Source organism: Motacilla alba, chromosome 8 (genome assembly GCF_015832195.1).
Source record: "Motacilla alba alba isolate MOTALB_02 chromosome 8, Motacilla_alba_V1.0_pri, whole genome shotgun sequence".
In the NCBI taxonomy this organism is placed as follows: Eukaryota; Metazoa; Chordata; class Aves; order Passeriformes; family Motacillidae; genus Motacilla; species Motacilla alba.
In genome coordinates this window covers 22013494-22035011 of record NC_052023.1, presented here as the reverse complement: position 1 = coordinate 22035011, position 21518 = coordinate 22013494, and the positions used below count along the sequence as shown (strand labels likewise).

General features: G+C 41.5%; 1 protein-coding gene across 4 annotated transcripts in view; it reads right to left on the bottom strand.

Moving 5' to 3' along the window:
- The window catches only part of DENND1B (DENN domain containing 1B), a 152039-nt gene extending 130788 nt beyond the window's left edge, over window positions 1-21251 (bottom strand). For 2 of the 4 annotated variants that reach the window (XM_038144948.1, XM_038144950.1), the window contains exons 1-2: window positions 20728-21247; window positions 17874-17938 (exon numbers count right to left, since the gene is read on the bottom strand). In XM_038144948.1, the coding sequence (XP_038000876.1) occupies window positions 17874-17938; window positions 20728-20744 (82 nt within the window). In that variant the 5' untranslated portion in view covers window positions 20745-21247. Of the gene's footprint in view, window positions 1-17873; window positions 17939-20727 lie in introns of all 4 variants that reach the window. The other 2 variants (XM_038144952.1, XM_038144949.1) reach the window with 2 other exon arrangements.
- Window positions 21252-21518: the final 267 nt, after the last annotated feature.

The following is a 21518-nucleotide window of genomic DNA, read 5'->3' as shown; positions in this document are numbered from 1 at the left end:
ACAGTGCCTGGTCATGGCCACAGCATGCAGAAAGCAACGGGTTTTGGGAGTCTGGGCACAAATGCAACAATCCAGGAAGGGCCCAACAAGAACCTCAGTTCTCTCAACAGGCAAACAAGGCTGGATTTGCAGAGGAAGCAGAAATCAGAAGATAAGAACCTTCTCTGTCTTCAGGAGTGTCAGACATCAGGCACATGCCAGCATCTCCCTCTGCCACACAGGTCAGTCAAGCTTAGGAAGTATTTTAATGTTGCTGGTAATGCCCTTAAAAAAAAAAACGCACACGATAGCTGTCAAACCTAGAGACTGTTGGGTATTAATTTCTTTAGCTATAGAAGTACTTAAGTCAACTTCTCATGTTTTAGGTTCTGTGATCTTTCCCAACACTACCTGGCCTGCTTCCCAAGGAGAGATGTATGACATAGTGGATCACTGCCTGCAACACCTGCTGCCCTGCCACCGGAGCACAAGCACCCTCAGCCTTACACTGAACTACCTCTCCTTGGAGATACCATGTGTAAACCCCATCCAGTTACCACCAATCTCCAGAACTGATACTGAAAACACAGCAATACAAGCATTTACTGCACTTAAATTGCAAAGGATTGCCTTCTGCACCACTGATCAGATACACCTGTGCTCCAGCTCCACTGCAATCTCCCTTCTCACACACAGGGTCTTCCTGGGGTGAGTCAGCACTCCCTGTGCTGACTGAACTGACCAGTGATTCACGGGAACCTGTCAGCCCCCCCAAAACAACGCAGCTGCCACAGAAGAAAGGCAACAGAGGATCTAATACTATCATTCTGTTCATGGTACCAAAGAACTTGCTTATGCAGGTCAGCTATTGACTGAGAATTATCCAACAAGATGCACGTTTTCACACATATGTAGGCCTGTCAGAGAGGATACACAAACTGATTTCAGAAAGACAAAATATCCGAGAAGTAAGAAATACAGAGCATTAACTCAAGAACATGATAATTGAAAGTGATTGTCTTATGGCTATTAATTTTAGCTCTACACCAGGCTACTGACAGGACAAAAAATATTAACGTGGGAGACTTAAAAAGCAGAACACTTTGAAATTCTCCCTGTAGATTCTGTAGAAATCCACAGCACACCACCACCTTGGACCACCCTCTCCTCAAAACCCAAAAAAGATTGAGAGAAAAATATGAAATAATATAACCTAGGTATGGAAAAGCATCTACTCATAGGCAGGTTCAATAAATTATATGCTCAGGTGAGAGACAAAGCTTATGGGGGGGGGGGGGGTAAAACATCACCTATGGAACAAGTGAAGAAAAGGAAATAAATAATCCCTATTTTTTGGGATTAAATCCCAAAAACTATAATCCAAGGGAATCAAAAGTAGCATATTTAGAACAAAGAGAAAGAACCTGCTCACAAACTCTGTTCCACAGCCACCAACAGGACTGCTCAAGGTTGCTGCCGAGGCCAAGGGTATAAAGAGAGCTCAAACCCCAGTGTGCTTGCACAAGATGGGCCCACATTTCACTCTGAGAGAAAATGTCTGTTTTCAGCAGCTTCCAAACCCAGGGTGACCATGGGTACCCATGCAGGAGCAATGATGGTGACATCCATCACAGCAGTTTTTGGGCAGTGACACACAGCATGCTGTGCCTAGGCCCAGCACCACCAGCTGCTGCACACAGGCAGAGAGAGGAATGAACTACTGCAAAACCTCCTCCCAGTTTTTCCTCTCTGCCTTGAAGGCCAGAATCTGCATTCTGACACATTTTCCATTTTTCTTTCAGTTACAAATACAAGAATGTAGTCTCACTAGGGACACAAATGGATGGAGTCGGTGATAGGGGCAGCCCTCCAGGCCCTTCCCTAGCCAGACTGATCCCCTTTCATTCACAGTGAGGAAGGACAGAACATTTTCACACCTGATGCTTTTGGAGATCACTAAAAATGGGTAATGGTTTAGTTTAGGATACAAGCAGGAAAGAGCTTCACACAGTGCATACTTCAGACTGAGGGTTCAGGTGTTTTGTTCCAAGCAGGCAGCCTTATTTCCACAGACCACATGCTGAGCTCCTTGCAGCAACATCAGACCTATTTTAAGCTGTCAGATCTGGAAAGAAGAGTTAAGCATCTCTCAGAAGAGATTTCCGGGATATTTGAGTCAGCTTCAGGTTGTGCTGGCCAGTACCACCAAAGCACTGAATTGCAACACCTGCTGTGATTAACTTCAGCTGGTTTTATTAACCAGTTTTTTACCAGCTATGTGAAAGAGAACGTGCCTTCACACAGGGATCGTGTATGCATTAAACATCAAGAAGTGCACACACAACTCATCTGCTGTGAATAAAATTCCAGATTCTTTATTTGCCCTGATGATGAGAAGCAACACCTTTCTTTTGCACAGAACTTCAGCAAGCTAAATTTTGAATACAGAAGTCTAATTTAAGAATACATTTCTGTTGTTCTGCAAATTATAGAGCATCTCCTTAACAAACAGCCTCAGTCACAATTCCTCCCACACATATACTTGCACCCAAAATTAAACCCAAAAGCAAGAAGACAGAAAACGAGTAAACCAACTGCACTGTGATAGGGGGCTGCTTCATTAAGCTACTGAGAAAGATACTGAAATCTCATTTCTGATGTGCCATGAAAAATTTCTTTTACAGACAGTTATAAACCAAACACACACAACACATACTTAAGAACCACCCTGCATAGATGACTTGGTTTACCTTTGTCTTCATCTATGTGCTCTTGTTTACCATCTTGTTCTTTCTTACACTTAAACTGTTTCTCATTCCTGACCTTCAAGGATATAGTAAAATTAACATCTAACTTATGCAATATGCACTCTACTAGAAGCAGCTAATGAAGAAAAGTAAACTACACACAAACGTACATCTAAACTCCCTCGTAACACCAACAGATACACAAATAGTCGCTTGCCCACCATCACTTTGGATGCAAGTCATTTTAACCTCAATTATTCCATTACTAAAACTCCTTCAGAAGATGGGCGTTATAGATCTATGTACAAATGAGTATGATTTTAAGCCATTGTACAATGTATGATTCATTTCAAGCACCATAAAGCCCAGCAGCTAAGTTTAAGACAAAGGTTACTGATTTTAATCCTCCAGTAACACTTAAAGAGAATTCTGATTACAAACTGTTCATTTTTTTCCCCAAAAAAAGGTTCTAATAAAGGGTAAGTGAATACATAACTTCTTTGTTTTGCTTTTGGAATGAGAGTTGATAGATTCTCAGTTTGTTTTAAAAAAAAAACCCAAACCATAAACTTTAGCATTTGTTTTTTTCTTTGCTAAATATACAGGAAGGCTTTGGCAACAAAAAGAAAGCTCAGAACAGATTCATCCATTCAAAAATGTCATAGCAGATTCATTCATTTTGTATAGTTTTTTAAAATACTGATCCATTTTCAAATCGGCTTCCACAGAAAGCAATACCAATCTGCTATTAACAGAAACAATTATGAGACACCCTAAAATGCTAAAAGCTCGTTACAAATGGGACAGAATTTTCAGGCTGAACTGAAGCAGACTCACAGTCCACATCACTACTCTCTGCATATTGCTTTTATTGAGTAAAAAGAAAGAAATCAAATGAAGTCTCTTATCTTAAGTGTAACACATCTGTGTGGTACCTTGAACTCCAGGAACAGAGTTCAGCAAGATCCTCCCCTCTAAAAACGAAGACATGAGAAGTGATGCAACACAGAAGCAAAGTCCTAATCTGCTCCCTCCCTGAAATCAGTCCCTGGTCACTGGATTTTGTTTGCATGTCTCCTTGCTGCTCTCTGGGAGCCCTGCACCCAGTGACAGGCACAGACATCCACCAGCTCTGCTGGGCCAGCTCTCTCTCAGGCAGGACAAGTTTAGAGAAACAAAGCAACACTGGGATTGTCCTACTCCAGGCAAAAGAAAAGCTAGCACTTTGGAAAATTATGTAATTTCTCTATAATGCAATTATATCTTGAATTCCAGCACATATAGGTCATCTTCTTTGGTGCAGTTTCGGGACTGCTCATCCACTCACTTTTACTTCAATTCCACCAACACAGCTTCCTTGCAGCAGTAACTGAGAGAGCTTTTGCTTCCTCCCTCCTGCCTGTGGAAAGGGAGGTTGCAGAACAACCTGACAGCAACACTTCCCACTGCCACCAAAGAAGTGCTACCAAGAAATGCACTGTGCTCAGTATTAGTCATTCACTTAAAGCTTGAAGCACCTACTTCCTGCAAAATGCTATTCAAAGCCCTGTGGTTTTTCGCAGAACTTGCCTAATGGGCACTTATTAGCAGTGAAGCTCCTTGATGTGGCCCACAGTGAAGTATCACCCAAGCTTTCAGCACCATGATCTGGGCTTCTGACACTTCCCTTCACAGTGACTGGTACTTGCACTTCCTACTAAAGCAGAGGATGTATTGTTTTACCTTAGTGGAATCATTCCCCATTTGGCTGAACAAGGCAAAATCCAACACGGTTTAAGGATTATGTATGGCCCTTAAAATGTTGGGGGTAGTTTCATCCTTTTCCCTTAGCACTGCTAAGTCAAATGAAAACATAAATCTCACACATGCAAAAGAGGAAGCAAAGACAGTAACAGGGCACTCACAAGAAGAAGGAAGAAAATATCAGAGCTCTGGAGCTCTGTAAACATATTCCAGAGCTGAAAGATTTTGTAACCTATTAATAACTACTGAGCTATCTAGCCACAAGTTGGGAAGATATTTAATCTATTGTTTATAAAGGGCTTTTCTTTGTTAACTTAACACTATTCAAGATCAGACTTGGCTGGTATCCTGTACAACACTGTTTTGAACTACCTTATCTTTAGTGTATGTGATCAGTTTTCTAAGCACAGATAGTTCTACAGGGGAGGATTGCAGTTCACTGTACATAAAGCAGATTTTACCCCCACATCTGCGCATTCTATCAATGTCCATAACTTCTAACACAGCTACATATGAAAGAGAAATCTTGTTTCACTGCTCACATATTTTATCTGACAACAACTAAAATTTTTATTAGAATGTTTTAAGAATTTCAGATTAGAGGAGTCAATTAGCACATGTCAACAAAACATCATTTTCCAATGCTGCTCTGTAGTAAACACTTTCTTAAGAAGAATCTAATGAAGTTGAAAACATTGATTTCAAATTCATCTCACTTGGCCATTGGTGTTCAAAGAAGACCTGGAACAAAAACTGTCTCTGCCTAACCCTGCGTATTTGCAATATACCAGTCATCTAGTTAATACCCTGTGAAGTTCAATAAAAGCCTTCATAAATGTTGGTGAACCATGTTTGAACATGACATGGTAATTAAACTTTAGAATGATTGATATATATTTCAAATTTGGTTTCTTTGGTATTCAAAACATACTATTTTCTTGTAATGGATCAGTATTGCTCTCTGAAAAGAATATCAATTTAAGATAACGTACACTATAATTTCTTTCTGGTTTACAAACATGACAGAACTTCTAGCTTCCTATTAAATATACAAATTTAATATATACTGCTATGACTTGAAAAAAATTAGATTCTGGAACATTGCTTAATAGAAAGGCACTCAGTTTCTGTAACACTTACTTTTCAACGTTTATCTCAAATTAAGCAATCCGTGTCTGTTTCATGATTTGCATTGAGTTCAATGCCCAAGCACAAAGCTGCTATACTAACTGCTATGCTAAGTAATATATACTGATCCACATACCCAAAGCAACATTAACTAAATATAGGTCTTAAAACAAAACAAAGCAAAGAAAGAAAAGACCAAACTCACTTTGATCTCTCTGCATACAAAGCGTGTCCAAACATCACATTGTTTGCAAATATTGTTTATGCTGTTCTGGCACTTTCTGTCCTAGCAAGACTTTTTGTCTTGCTCCCTGAAAGATGAATATTTCAAGCTGTGCTGACAATTAAAGCATACTGGTCATGCTTAGATGAATAACTTCTAGTGTTAAAATACACAGAATCAGAACTTCAGTAGCAGAAGTCTCCCAGTACTACATGCCAGTACCAAGTTTCCTTGTTTATTGAGATAAAAGGAGGAGTGTACATGGTGAGACACAAAACAAACAATGCTCTTTTACCAGATCATAAAATCCCATTATATTCCTAGGACATAATGTGAGAAATTCTGATTTGGGTCCATACAGAGCCCAGTTATGTTCTCAGCAGAAATCCATCTACTAAAGGAATATATTTACTTTACAGAGATTGGCTCTAAATCCATGCTACAGTACAGCTGTAATGAGCACCTCTGCAACTGTCCTAAGCTGAATTCCAGGCTCTTTTACTAAAGTCATTAATGATAATGTTAACTGCTGAATGCACTGATCATTCTGCAATCCTACTTATAAAGTGCCTGAACACACATTCCAATTTTTATAGTCAGCACTTCTTTCTCCTTTTAGATGGGTTGTTGAATATTTTAAAAGTTGGAGAGCATATGAAGTACAGCCACTGTTCACCAGAAAGCTAAAATTTCTACTGGGTACTCTCCTTTTGCAGAGAACATCTCATAACAAGGTATCCTTATTTTCACACAGATTACCACACAGAGTATTTTCCAGTTTATGAAGGTCCAGCAGCCATAGAAAGCATCACCAACCAAAACACCAAGATACGAGAAGCCACACAGATGGGTTCTCTTACAGCAAATGTCGTTACCACAAAGTTTTCTGGGAAATGCAGAGAAAATCAGTGTTTCAAAACTGAGAGACATGCAAACCCACAGACTGAACTGAAATAATTTCGGGCTGGAAGCAAAGTATTTTTCCCTTTTTAGTGCTTCAATGCACACTGCAGTTTCAGATCTTCCTCATCTATTTAAACTGCACGAAGCAGATCATATATAAGCAGACCAAGTTCATGCTCCCCAGCAATTACAGAGCAAGTGCTTGGGATCTGCCCATCCTCATGGATTTACTGGCTTCAAGAGCTCTGCTGACCACAGCCAACACAATTCACTACCTTTTTATTTCCAAAATTCATCCTACTTCACTTCCACTGAAAATTCTGGTAGTTTAGTTTATTTTTATTATTGTTTGATCTGGTTTACCATGTCCTTCATCACTTTCCCCAATACCAGGAGCTGAGATGATTTCTGCTTTGTTCACTGCTGAAAACACAATGCAAATTCCCTCCAAGGACTGCAAGACATGACAAGTATTCTCAATGACAGTCTGCTGTATCTGTCAGTGTCCAGTAACATCATACAAAAGTCTTAATTTAAAAATAAGAGAGTCACCATCACTAGCTGCCCCACAGTTAAAGACAGGCTTTAGTTTATTAATGTTTTTATTGCCAATGAAAAATGTTTTCACCCAGGCACTTAAGGAGTGGTCATCTCAAGCTTTTTTTGGTCAAGCAGTGTCATAGTATTGACTTCTAACATCACACCCAGAATGCAAAAGAATCTATCTTTTAAATCATTATTTGTATAATACAACATATTCTATCAAGACCAAAAAAAAAAATTCTTTATAAATTCCTTACTTATTAATTACACTTGCTAGCTCTGACTTTTTTTTTCTTGCCTGACACTTGTAAAAGCATTTTTAGACTAGAACTAGTAAGGTGCTAGAGGGCTCCAAACCCAAGTTAAAGCAGATGGAAACACATACTTACATTGCGTGCAACATGCCCATTCCCAGAATCTAAAACAGGTTTACTCAGATGCACCAATTAAAAATGCCTGAATGAAACTGAAACTGAATGCTCAGAACCTCACCTAACTCAGTTTCAGTGTCAGGAAACTTTACTTGTCCTGGCACAGAACCACTGACATCACAGCCTCCTCTAAAGTGACAGCAAAAGTTCATCAGCTACTAGGAAACTGAAGTTCTTGTTAAGCTGGCAGTATTCTTAGAGGGAAAAGTTACCTAGAGGATGAATACCAGCAAAAGTCTTTCCTGGACACAAAATTCATCAGAATTTCCTCTGCTGTGTCACAATGCTGTTAATTATTTCAGTTCTATGAATTACTGCATAATACCAATTTAGTAAAATTGTGGTCATTAGCCAGAATTTTGTTTACACAAAATGAAAATTTAATCCATCTCCAAATCTACAGCTGCCCACAGGTGACGGGGATCTAACTTTGAGTATGTGGGTTTTTTCTTAGGAGCTAAATTTTGTTGTGAAGAGAAAAACTGGGAAAAACCACTACAGCTGTCAAACCCATTTCTTCAAAAACAGGACAGGAGTTTAACAAAACCCAAACAGATTCCAACACAAAGCCAACAGGAAGATAGTAGGACAGAGTAAAGGCATACCTAGCTGTGTTTAGCTTCCTGAACTGGAAATACATTTACTTTAAAAAACCTGACATACTTGAAATCAACACTAAGAGATGAATCAACATCCAATGCTACACTGAATGGCATGAAAATCCCATCAGTCCCTCCCTCTGTGACCTGCATAATGAACTTCTCCTGTCAGCTCCAGAGGCAGCCCCAGCAGCTGGATGGCGAGCATGCCCACCGAGCCGGCCTGCCAGGTGCCACCAGAAGCAGGAAGGATGCTTCCTTCACATGCTTTGAGCAGTGCCAGCTATTTGAAGTGAAATACAAACAGCAAACACAGCTTAGGAGCCAAATGACCTCCAGAAGATGGGAACAGGATGCATAAAGGATCAGCTCCTGCCAGCAAGACTACATTACAGTAGCTGTTTCCCTCTCAACACTCTAAAGGCACAGTGGTTTCACTCCATTATTTCAAACTCATGATAGACTTCCAGATTCCTAGGTAAGTTTGCAATCACCACACAACCCTTGTCCTTTACCTTTATGCTGCTACTTTTTCTTATTTTGCATTTAAACAGAACACAACATATTCGATGTAGCACAAATCACTCTTACCTTTGTTTTTTTGGTTTTTTTGCAATGCATCTTAACCTGAGGATATTAAAAAGTACCACTGTTCCATAATAACTCAATTTCATTCCTGGAAACAACTGCCTTAAAATTTTAAGCTTTTCTTTGTAACTTTCAAAGGAAATAATGCCATGCCTACAATCATTATCAGCATGGCTTCTCTAGTGTCAAGTGCAACTATCTCAGTACAGTTAAATTCAAGATTTAGCAGCCAGTATTTAACTACTAAGCAGATTTTTGTGTTTAGCTAGCCCTTTGACACAGCAAAAGAACTGCCTCCTCCCAAAAGTAAACACTGCACCCCATCCACACAATGACAACACAACTTAACAATATTTATATGTGCTCTAATACAGGTTCAAGTGGTGCAACAAATAAAACCCTTGATATTGAACAGCATCTTAAGACAGATGGACAGGAAGTATTTGTGTCATTCTATGGTTCTGAGTTTAAGGAACAATGCAGTGTTAAACCACTTCCAGAAAAATACCTTGGTTATGATGATTAGGCCTCTATGTAGTTAATTGCCATTAACTACAAAAGTTTTAAAAATATGTCCCAGAGAAACCCTAACCAATATGTTCTTTTCAGACACAAGTTTTTAATTTTAGCTAGGTTTCAATCTACATCTGAATACCCATTCAAATGCATAAAGAAACCAGATTCAGGAAACATAATCTAAGGGCGTTGTTAGAACCTTGTTTCTAATTAAGGATTTAACACTTGGACAAAACCTTCCAAAACAAGGACTGAGAATTTTGCAAAGGAACACAGTAGGACTATAAACTGTTGCCTTGGTTATCCCAGTGCAGGAAGCGCAGATACCACACCCAAAATCTTGTTCAGGCCTTTTTTCTAAACTTCTGCTTTTTCTCTTCTTTTTTCCAAATAAAGATCAGTACTAAGTTTTAAAATTTTCTCCTAAACCAGATACACAAAATATAAAAAGTCTTTGTTCACCCAAATTATTCAGTTATAAGCAAAAAGCTACAATTCTCCAAAATACATGGAAAAATATTTAAGGCAAATATCAGAAGTTAATGTTTTCAGCATTTTATTACTTTATCTGTCCGTCACATAGAATCTTCCATCCTAAGTATTTGCCTGTAAATATCATGTTTTTACCATGATCTTGGAGTTATCACACATCAGCCTGTCATAAAAAATAAAGATTCTTAACATACTAGTTGCAAAGCAATGCCAGGCTCAAATCGCTCTTACTACATTACTTTAAGGAATAAAAATAGCACTTCACTTGGCTTCAGGAGTTTTTAAGCCCTTTACAAAAACTTATGTAACTCTTCCCTTTGTAGCCCTGATCATGTTTTATTTTATTTATATACAGAAGTATCTATTTCAACAGTTGGATGATGAGCACATGCATCTACACGTATCTGCCATTCTCCAGATAATATCTTCGTGGCAAAGGAAAAAGAATTTAAAAAACTATTTTTGTTAACCAGACAGGAAACCCTACACTTCAGCCTCTTCAAATTAGTGGTAGACAGGGAAGTGTCTTACAGCTTTGCAAAAAAAGGCATTTTAAACCTTGGAAGTTTAACCAGTTTTCAAAGTTTTTTTTTCCGGCAGATTTTAAATCCTTAAAAAAAAAAAAAAAAAGTCATAACACTATACAGAAAGAGAGCAAGCAGCATAAAATATCCCACTGATGAAAGATAAATCTGTGTGTACGATGGGCTGGCTGTTCAGTGTGTGGGAGGGCTGAAGCATGCTGACATTAGCTTAGGAAAATATGCAAACTCTTAACACTTCTGAATGCAAGCAATTTAAAAGCCCACAAACTATCCCCCAGGCAGCCATCTCAAATAGTGAAGTACTAAAACGAAACTAAAATTAAATTTGAAAAAAGCACAAGAACATCAACTTTCATACCGATTGACTGCATTACACACATTGCTGTTTTCACCTTATATTTAGTTGGTTTATTCGACAATTTTATACAAAATCCTTTGCAAACCACCTTAGTATTTGTATTCCGTAACTCATCGAGTTTTTCCCTTTTAATTTCACTGCCCACAACCCGATCACACTGCTGAAAGTGGCATATGGCATTACATGAAAAACTGACACAGCCGGGCAAGTGCCTGCAGGGGAATACTTCATCTCTACCAGCACTGATAGCACAGTGCCTGCCCCCACATTACTGCAGCTGGAATCCCTGCAGTAGAGCAGAGCCTGCCACTCCTCCCAGGACTGTCCTCTGGCTGCTGGGGAGCAGGGTCGGCCCTCCCCACTAAGGTCTCTTCACCCTGGTAAAGAATGCAGGCGAGATAGGAGAAAGGGCTTCCTTGACCTATTTCTCCAGCAGCTCTCACCCCTTCCCCTCCTACACGCACATATCTGCACCCACCTCCAAATTACACATACATCCAAGAATCTCTGGAGGTTGGTGGACAAAAAAGATCTGTAGGAAATGAGACACTAAAAAGTAGCAACATTTTCCTCCACATTTTTGCTTCTGTGGAGAAGCTGAAAGCTGTAGAGACTACACTGCATTTCTCAGTCTCTGGAGAAAAGAAGGAAAAGGTAAAAAGCATCAAAATGCCAATCTTTATCTTAGATGCAAAATCATTCTTGTCTTAATTGGTTTTGTTGTTCATAATTTTCCAACACCCACTCTGTGCTAGTGACAGTCCAAACACACAGAAGACATTGTTCATACCTACCCTCAGGGGCTTTCCAATTAAACGCCAGAAATTTGAACACAATGAAATTACTCATTTAGCTACAAGTGGAGGGTTTAAAGATTATAATTTATGAAGGATTTACAGCTATCTTGGTGTTGGTACACTAGAGAACTTCAGCCAAACTCTGGCTTAGATTCCTTGGTTTTGTCTAAAGGACACAAGTGATGCTCTACCTGCTTTTCATACACTACCTGCTTTTGTCTTCAAAGCATTTACAGAACCCTCAACAAAATACTGTGATATTTCCTTCTCCTCATCCATCAATCCTATAGAGAAACCAGGCTAGATTACATGTCCTTTTTAGCTTTGAAATTTCAGCAGAAAAGCAAGAAACCACTACAGGGAAGCAGCACTAACCTAAATAACATATGAGTTAATGAGTTGGGGCAGGGGAACGGATGTTAAGCTCAATGAAACTTCTGAAGACTATAAAAACAAAGGGTATTTTTTCCTAATACACAAAAACTGCATCTAAGCTAAGACTATAAGCAGATACCTAATGCTGTCAAATGACATTTTACCAACTGAAAAATTCTAATACATTAATACAGTATTTGAGACTAAAATATACACATAAATGAGATACTTTAAGGAAGCTTATCTAGTTCACAGCAACATACAGTTGCTCTCCACAGTCACCTGAAGAACAGAGCATGCTTTAAAAAAGTAGAGAAACCTAATTTTCTGTGGGACAGTACTTATTTAGTACCCTTCCAACTAAAACCAACAGGGAAAGGTCAGCAGCATATAAACACTGCATCAAAAGTTTTCACTGCTCTTAAAAACTCCTGCAGACTTCTTCATGTGTTACTCTGATAGAATTATCTTTTTCATCAGGTTCAAGAGATGCTGTACAAAAATATGTAGAGCAGAGGAAAGAAGTTATCTTGATCAGCATGTTACACCCAGTCGCTCAGTATGTGGTTAACAAACAACTCTCTAGAGTGAAGAAAAAACAGAAGAAGAAAAAGTGGTGCTTCCTCTGTCCACAATCCTACGGGCAGCTTTGGAAGACTAAATCAAAACCTTACCAAAGCAAGACAGGTTACCCTTGGACAAAACTACCAACTGCATTAAACTGGTTTTTGGAACTGGGACCTTTCTGGATTACGTATTTTGTTAGTACCTTAGCAGAGAGCAATCAAACCCCATACAAAAAATTTTGCATTTCTAAACTAATTCCTGGACTTAATGCATACAGTTTTTAACTCTAGCAACACACAAACTGTATTTGTGCCTTTTTCTTGAAATTTTAATGAATATAAGGCCTTTTAAAGAAAAATAATTTGGAGATCACACATCACTAAGATTTATTATCATTCTGGCAGAATAAACTATAGGAGTTATTAATGCAATTCAACACAACCTATTTAACACCTTCTCTGGAAATCACATTATCTAGCCCTAGAGCTATATAAGACTTCTTAGCATTTAAAAAAGAAATAGAGACAAAGCAACCAAATTTCAAGGGTGTTCCAACAATTATTCTTAGATTGGACAGAAAATGAACTAGTACTTTAAAAAGGTTTTCAAGTAAAATTTTAACAGTCAGGACTGCTTTAGACCCAAACCACAATTCAGTGGTTGACTTTTCTGGATTTACCTGCAGCCTCCAAGGAGCCTGTTGTTTTTGGCTTTTTTTTTAATGTGCTATAATCAAAGAAAATTAAGGTATAGCAAACAGCACTCCCTTCACCACACTGAAACCAATCTGAGTCATCTTCTCGGGAAACTGTGGACAGAAACGCTGAAAACTTTATGTTCACAGAAGCTGTTGCACATTGCTTTTCTACTGCTGGCTGCTGGATCTGTACTGCCTTTTGCACCTGCAACCCAGTTTTAATAGAACCAATACACAGGATATAAAATTTATAGACTGAGTTAAATTGCCAGCTTCATCTCTGCCCATTTAACTCAAACGCACAGTTCACACTTAGAGGTATGTCTGCACAAACTGTACATGCTTGTGTACTCATAGATACACAGATAAATATACGCTCCTCACAGACATTACAATGGCACTATTAATTTGGCCATGTCCTGTGGAAAAGTTCAAAAACATCGACCTTCCAGAAATTCAACTTACTTTTCATGATAGAAGGATCTGGATAGCAAAAAAAAAGGGCTGCAGACAGCTTTGTTCAGACAATTCCTGGGCTCCAACCCCATCTTCCAGTGCCAGCTGCAGTGTAATTTTCAAGGGACAAGAGTGCCAGAAGAGTAAAGTTGCTGTAGGTGCAGCTATTGAGCAATAGCCTTATGTAAGACTGTGCACTTAGGACAACTGAACCACTGCTTTACTCCTGATTACACCCAGTAAGAGTGACTCAGCTCAAAGTGCAAAAAGCTTTTCACCCTAAAGCTAAAGAGAAATTCTTGTCCTTAACATAACACAGCAGTTTTGATAATATCTGTTATCAAGCTGCCCTATGGGTCTGTAAGTGAAAATTTAATACAGAAGGCCCGCTGCTGATATTAAATTGAGCACACATTTTTGCTACTTCTTGTTCGCTGTTCATTAAGGAATAACACAGAAAAGAATTACAAAAATATGCAACTGCCTGGAAGGCAGTGTAAAACTTTTTTCTCTAAGGTGCTACTCACATTGCAAGCCAAATTCACAATTAACAAATACCAGGCTGTTAGAATAGCTTAGCACTTCTGTCCCAGTCACTTAGCAAACTCTGCTGAACAGAAGCCAATTCATCTCAAAAGTCTTGTGAGAAACAGGTTATGGATTTTCCTAAGTAAAAGCTGTCACGTCAACTAGTTACTAATTGATGTTTACTATCCTCAGCACTGCAAAGGACTCAAAGTTATGACCTGGGCTACAATCTCATGTTGGTCTTAAGGGTTTTGTCTCCTCTTTGGATATTTACTCTGAAAATATAGTAAGCATATATCCTAAACTGTTGAGGGAATTATGAAATACTTAAGGTAGAGAGTATCCTTTTTTTCCTCTCCTGTCTGAGGAGAGAGTTGGAAGATCACTGCTCTAGCAATGCTACTGTGCATTATTCAAGTATGCCAGCTACTCTTAAATCACAAAAAATCCAGAAACCATGTATCCAGTGGGAAACAAAATTCTGATCCACCTATAAATAAATACAGGCTAGCACAACTGAGCCTCTAACCAATTCAAGAGCTACTACCAAACATGAAGTGATAAATTCATACTAACTTACATGAAATCTATTTGGTTTCTACTCAATGTAAACACCTATGTTGAAAATAATTAGTGGAATAATTGAAGAACAAAATTCTTAACACAAAGAAGAAACTATATGCTGCTGCGTTTCATGTATGTATGATCCTTTACAGTTGGAACTGTCCTAGGACAATGTAATGTCTGAAAAACTGACATTCCTGGAGAGCTATGTTGAAATTAAGAAGTTATGAAAAACTACTTTTCCAAATGTGCTAAACAATTTTAATAGCAAAATTCTTAATCATGTCAGATGGTTGCAGACATTTAGCATCCTCATAAAAATATCTTAGTAAGAGCTCCACATGTAGCAAGGCCACCTCCATTTTGATTTGTTAGAACAGTTATACATTGGCACAGGGAAATTAAAACACAGGAGAACAGAGAATACAGCAAAGCTTGAAAAGAAAAAGCTTAGAGATACACGGGTCACATTAAGGTCTTCCTCGCTCCTAAGTCAGCTTCTCCTGCTGCTCACTCATGCAGGGAGATCATAATTTTGTGGCTGTGATATTTCCACGGCAACACTGGTGACAGTGATGTCACAAATTCAGTCCTGACATAGCTTCAGGATCAAGTACAAGGAGCAGATGGGATGCGAGGGAGAAAGCCCCTATTTAAACACAAATCTCTTTCATAAGAAAGAAAGAGGCATGAGCAAAGAACCAGGTGAATGGATCATGTTTTCAAGTATGATATATTCAAAAGATTATCCTAGCATGAAAATCTATTTAAAGGCAAGACCTACAATACAGGGTAACTGTCAAATTTGTTAGGCCTTATAATAAACCAACCTTGAAAGCTCCCTGTTTTGCATGACAAGCCCTGTGCTCCATTTCTAAAGTGGCAGTGAAGACAATACACTTTTGTCCCTTGTGAATTTCCTTTAGATAAGTTTAACATTCAGATATATTAATTTGATACATCACTGTGCTCATAATACCATATGTAAATATGATGTCAAGCCCTCACTGCAGTGAGTTTGTTATCTGAATTAGATATGATATGAAAGACATTAAAACAAATCCCAGATGGGTCACCAAGTACAACAGGATGGTAACTGGAATATTCAGCCAGCACTGTTAGATTGGCAAAAGGGGACTGTACTTTTGTCCTGATGTGTGGATGCATGCAAGAATTAACACAAGCTCCAGGCCAGCTAAAGACCCCCTAAGCCCCTCACCAGTTACACACTGCAGACTCCAAAAAATTACTGGTATCAAACCTCCTTCCTATCTTTGGCCATCCCATGAACCAAGAGCAACTGAGCCCACATAGCATAGAAGCAATTGTGACAAAAAGGGGAATAGCAGAGAATGCAACCACAATACAGTCAGAAACACAGTCCCCACATTAACTCATGTCACAGTGCGAGGAAACACACAGATTTCTTAAAGATGCTTCTCTCCACGAGGACAAGTGATAAACAGCAAAGCTACCAAGCAAGAGAGGCAAGGGAAGTTCCTATCACCAAAATTCAGGTGTAGGCAGTCATTCACAGAGCTGCACACAAGGGGAAGAGGTTCGTTATGGCAGCAGTGGCAGAAAGATGCACAAGAAAAATGAGAAGTCAAACAGAAGATAAAAGGAATTAAAAGGATATAAATCCATGTTCTGATCACAGAAGTAAAAGCCCACACTTTTCAAGACTTCGAGATGAAGATCTGGAAGGATTACCAACAGTCTATCTCTCAAGGGGGAAAGGAAGAAGGGGAATAAAATTTGCAGCCAGAAGCGGGGCCTAAGCCAAGACGTGAACAGACCCCCAAGGAAGGGATATTGGGTGGGGGCAGAGACTAAAAGCACAATGCAAGGAGGAACAAATCCAAAGTCAAGTAGCTAAGCAGGGTTCCCACACATCATCTATGAAATCACTAAGGCAAAACTGCAAAAAGGAGAGAAAAGTAGGCTGAGTGCCATGTGACACAAGCTACAACAATGGTCATAGTTAGCAAAGTCCACCTGATTTGCCAAACTATGACAATACCAACAGCAAATCAGAAAAGCAGGTGGTAAACTGGAGGATGCTGGCTGGTAACAAAAATAATTAAAAGACCTGAAGACCTACAATTTTGTTTAGCTTCAACAAAAATGGGTTTTTTTACAAACATATTAGGCACATTCCTATGACTCATACTAACAGAAACACTGCCTGAAATATTAAAAAAAAAAAAGGAATAGTATTGGGTTATAAACTTCTACAGGCCTCTTACTTGTTAAAGTAGTACACTCTGGAAACAGTATCCATTAGCACAGCAGGACAAGAAATACAGTCTATTTTAAGATGTAGTTTATTGTTTTTGTAGTTGTGATTAAGACACAGCTGTCACAGACTAACATGACTACAATACAACCCCGACAAGACTCCTCCTCTCCCTTTGCTTTTGTAAGGCCAACAACCTCAAATGAGAACATGAACCGAGTTCCCCCAGTGGACTTTCAAGAGGTCACTTTAATTTCAGTACTGGGAAGCCCATCTTCTTTTCACCCAAGAGGAAAAAAAAAGCCTCTCTCAGACAACTCTTGCACTACTACATCTCTTTTACCTCGTGTTTATAGAGATGTGAAAGTGACGGCTGATACAAGCTCAAGGCAGCTCTCCTTGCTGTTTGTCTGGTGTAGCAAACCAAGGCAGCTGCCAAACACGAGCTACAAAGTCTCTTCCTATTGTTTTTCAGAAAATAACTTACTTTCTCCGTATCACACTGATCAAAATTAACATTCCCCTGATAGACAGAAGTTAACTGTTCTTCTACAATGAAATCTTACACAAAATTAACATTTTAAGAGTAGAAAATACATTTCAAGTCCAAGTTTTGCAACTATATCATGGAGAACAAAAATATTTTTACAACAGCTAAAATGAAAACATAACAAAACCCCACAACAACTACAAAGTGATAGATTTTAAAAAGCAAGAAAATAATCATAGGCACATTATCTAACACAATCTCAGTCCAAAAGCAATCAAATTGTAAAACAACACTAGATTGGGATGCCAAGTATTTTTTTCCAGCTCTCATTTCTCTATATAAATATCATAGGCACAGTGTATTACCTTCGTTTTCTGAAGCTTGGCATTTTACTTTCAGTACCAAATCAAAGGTACGTTCTGGATTTTCCCTAGAAGAAACAAACACAATCAATTACCATATACATATTTCAGATCTTATTTCTACCATTATATCCTTTCCATTCTTTTTGTAGAATAACAAATAGAATTAAAATATCATTGAAACATAATTAGTACTCAGATTAGTTCTAAGGAAGAACCAAAAAGTCACATTTCCCTATACAGCCTTAAGAAAGGAATAAGAGAGATAAACAAGCTGAACTGTGTGATTTATTTACATTATATTGTCACTGCCTTACATATCAAATAGCTTTTAAGTCACTCCACCACACCTCATCTAACAGTTGAGAAAAAAGAGCTACTTAGCTTCTTATCAATCAATCAATCTGCAACATTAATGGAGTCACAGGCAGCCTTTTCTAAAGCTATGTCTTATTTCTACTAAGTAGGAACAGCCCATCATTAGACTTCCATTTTAATTCCCTGTGTTTGGCCACTGTCCTGTAAATGCACCTGATTACCACCCCAAGGCCGAGAATCGTTTGGCTTCCTCTTTGACCAGATATTGATCGCCAGCTGGGACTCCAAAGGCTGAACCTCAGGCGTGACTCACTGCGAGAGCCAACACGAGTGCACTAAGCGGGGATGGCCAGGAGCCGAGCTAGCCAGGAGCCTATCTGCAGCAGCCATCAAGGGCAGCGGCGCCTCTTCCACCTGATGATAATAACAAACTGCATGTGCCAACAGCAATTAACGCTCAACCTAATCCCAAACTACATATTCATTGAAACAGGTCTAAATGCCATTACCATGCCATCCACCCCTCTCTGCCTACCAAGCACACTGCTATTTATATTAAAAACAAGCGGTATAACCGCACCCATATCAATTATCTATTTAACCACATAAAAGGCTCACACTGGAACTCCTGTCTTGTGTAACACTCCCACTGAAATCAGCTGGAGATTTAGGCATAGGAAAAAAAAAAAAACAAGACTTGGTTCCAGGTTTCTAGAATGCTTCCCATAAAGCATACAGCAAATTAAAACATTGTTGTTTCTTTAAATAAAGTATTGAATGAAATCCAAAGGCTGAGCAAGGGAAAAACTCAGCTGTCACAAATTAATTGATTCAGTACATGCTTTCACTGACCTCAGCAACATCATCGATTGAGATACGCAATTATAGTCTAATTCAGATTATGAAGACATAACCTGCCCATATCATTCTCTTTTCCTTGCATTTTAAAGCATTATGTTGGGGAAATCCTTTATCTACTGATCCTGCGTATAGAAGATGAAATTCTGGTCTGAGTTACAACAGCATAAATCCAGGACATTGGAGATTTACTCTGATGTTAAACTGTCCATTGTTCCTCTGGCTGGTGAGCAGGTTCAGAATGAAACTGATAAGGCTATGCTTGGTTGAGTCACCTAGAAAACTGAACTACAAAAATCCTTCATTTAAAAGAAATGACATCTCCCCATGACATTGCTACAGCTTAGGCCTTCGGTTTATCCTCTCAGGTTGGGTTTTTTTAATGTGAATCAGTTTGTGTTACAATCACCAAATGAGTGCTTCTAACTCAACTCCTAGATGAGTTACACTCAAAAAAGGTCTTTGAAGTAATACTGCCTTCTGTCTTTCACCGTAGTACTCTAAAACTGCTTTTGCAGGAAAATGCTTCGAAGTTTACTTTTCACATCCCACTACGCTCAGAAGTGTCAAAAATGTGTCAAACTAATCTGAGAATTGTGAGCCTGTCTCTCGTCTCTCGTTTCCCTGCCAGCTCCGCGGTGCCAGCCTGCTCAGCGCAGAGAGACACGAAGCTGTTTGTCAATTGCCGAAACCCGTGTGTAACATCTTGTCACTTTCAATGTCACCAGAGCAGGCGGCCGCTGCCGGAGGGCAGCCTGGACGTCCAGGCAGTGCTCCCAAACACCCAGAGAACCTCGTAATGACACAAGGGTGGTCCGCAACCATGACCATAAGCTAAAACACAAGGAGTTTCACTTGAACGTGAGGAAGAACTTCTTTACACTGAGGGCGGCAGAGCAGTGAACAGGCTGCCCAAGGACGGGCGTTGAGTCTTCCCCTGGAGACATTCCAAACCCACCTGAAAGTGTTCCTGTGTCACCTGCTCTACATGACCCTGCCTTGGCAAGGCGGGAGGACGGGATGATCTGCAGAGCTCCCTCCCAACCCTGACAATTCTGTGATCTCCCACAGGGATGCCTGTCACAGCCTCGGCCCGCGGCGGGCAGGGGCACTGCGGGCAGCTCTGCTGGGCCCGGCGGCCTCGGGACCGCGCTGCCACCCCCGCACAGGCCCCGTTCACCGGGCACAGCCCGACCGGCGCCGGGGCCTCTGCCCGGCCGGGCCGGCGGCTGCCGAGCGCGTCCCCCGCGCCGCTGCGGACGGGCGATGCCGGGGCCGCCGCGGGGCCGGGAGGCGGCGCGGGGCGGGGGAGCGGCCGGCGGGGCTGCGGCCGCCTCCTCCTCCTCCTCCTCCTCCTCCTCCTCCCCGCCGCCGCGGGCCGGGTCGGGGGGCGCCGCCGCTCCCCCCGCGCCGCGGGTCCCGCCTCGCCCCGGCTCCGGCCCCGCCGCCTCCCGCCCGCCCTTCCCGCTGTCACTCAGCGGCCGCGGAGGACGCGCCCGGCCCCTCGCACGCTCCCGCCGGGTGGGCTCCCCCTCCTCCCGTCCCCGCCCGCCGCACGCCGGGCCCGGCGGACCGGGGCTGCCACGAGGCCTGCTCGCCGCCTGTCCGCCGCGGGGGCTCGGCTCGGCCCGGCCCGCCGCGCCCCGCAGCCCCGCCGCGGCCCCGCGCACACAGCACTCACTTGAACCTGCTGTCCATGGTCACATCGCGGGCCCCGGCGGCGGCCCCGGCGCCCCCAGGGACAAGCGCCCCGCCCGGCAGGGGCGAAGGGGCAGCGCCGGCCGCGGAGCGCTGGGCGGCGGGGGCGGCTCAGCGCCGCGGCGGGCGGCGGCCCATGGCTGCTCCGCTCCGCTCCCCCGGCTCGGGCCGCGACTGCGGCGGAGCGCGGCACCGCCTCCTCCCCTGTCTCTCAGTTCCTGTTGCAGCCGCTCCGGCACCTTCTGGGAACCAGGAAGCTCCGCGGCGGCCCGGGGAGCCGCCGGGGCTGGTGTCACCTGAGGCCGGCGGGGGAGGGCGGGCAGCCCGTGCCCTCCGCGGCAGGTGCGCTGCGAAGCCTGCCCGGGGCCCGGCCGGTGGGCCAGGGCAGCGCGTGGGGACCGTCATGTGTCACCTCACGGGCCCCTTCACCCGCTGCTAGAGCCGCTCACAGCGTGGGTCCGGCTCGGCTGTGCACTGACACATCGTAGCAGCACTTTCACGTTCTTTATGCGACAGCAGGAAAGTGGAGCTTTTCGTACTAAAGGTCATAAATGTTCATTTAACCTGCTGTAATCTGCTTAGCTTTTTGTTTTATCGAGTGCTAAACAAACACTACCCCAAACTGCTGAAGAGCTGGTGCAGCAGGGACGGCTGGAGCAAACCCACCGTCCTGTAAACACACACAGAAAGCTTTCAATCTTCGAGTGCTTCCCTCGAGTTTGGAAAGGAAATAAAAATAACACCGTCCTTGAGAGGCTTCCAAGTCTCATTCAT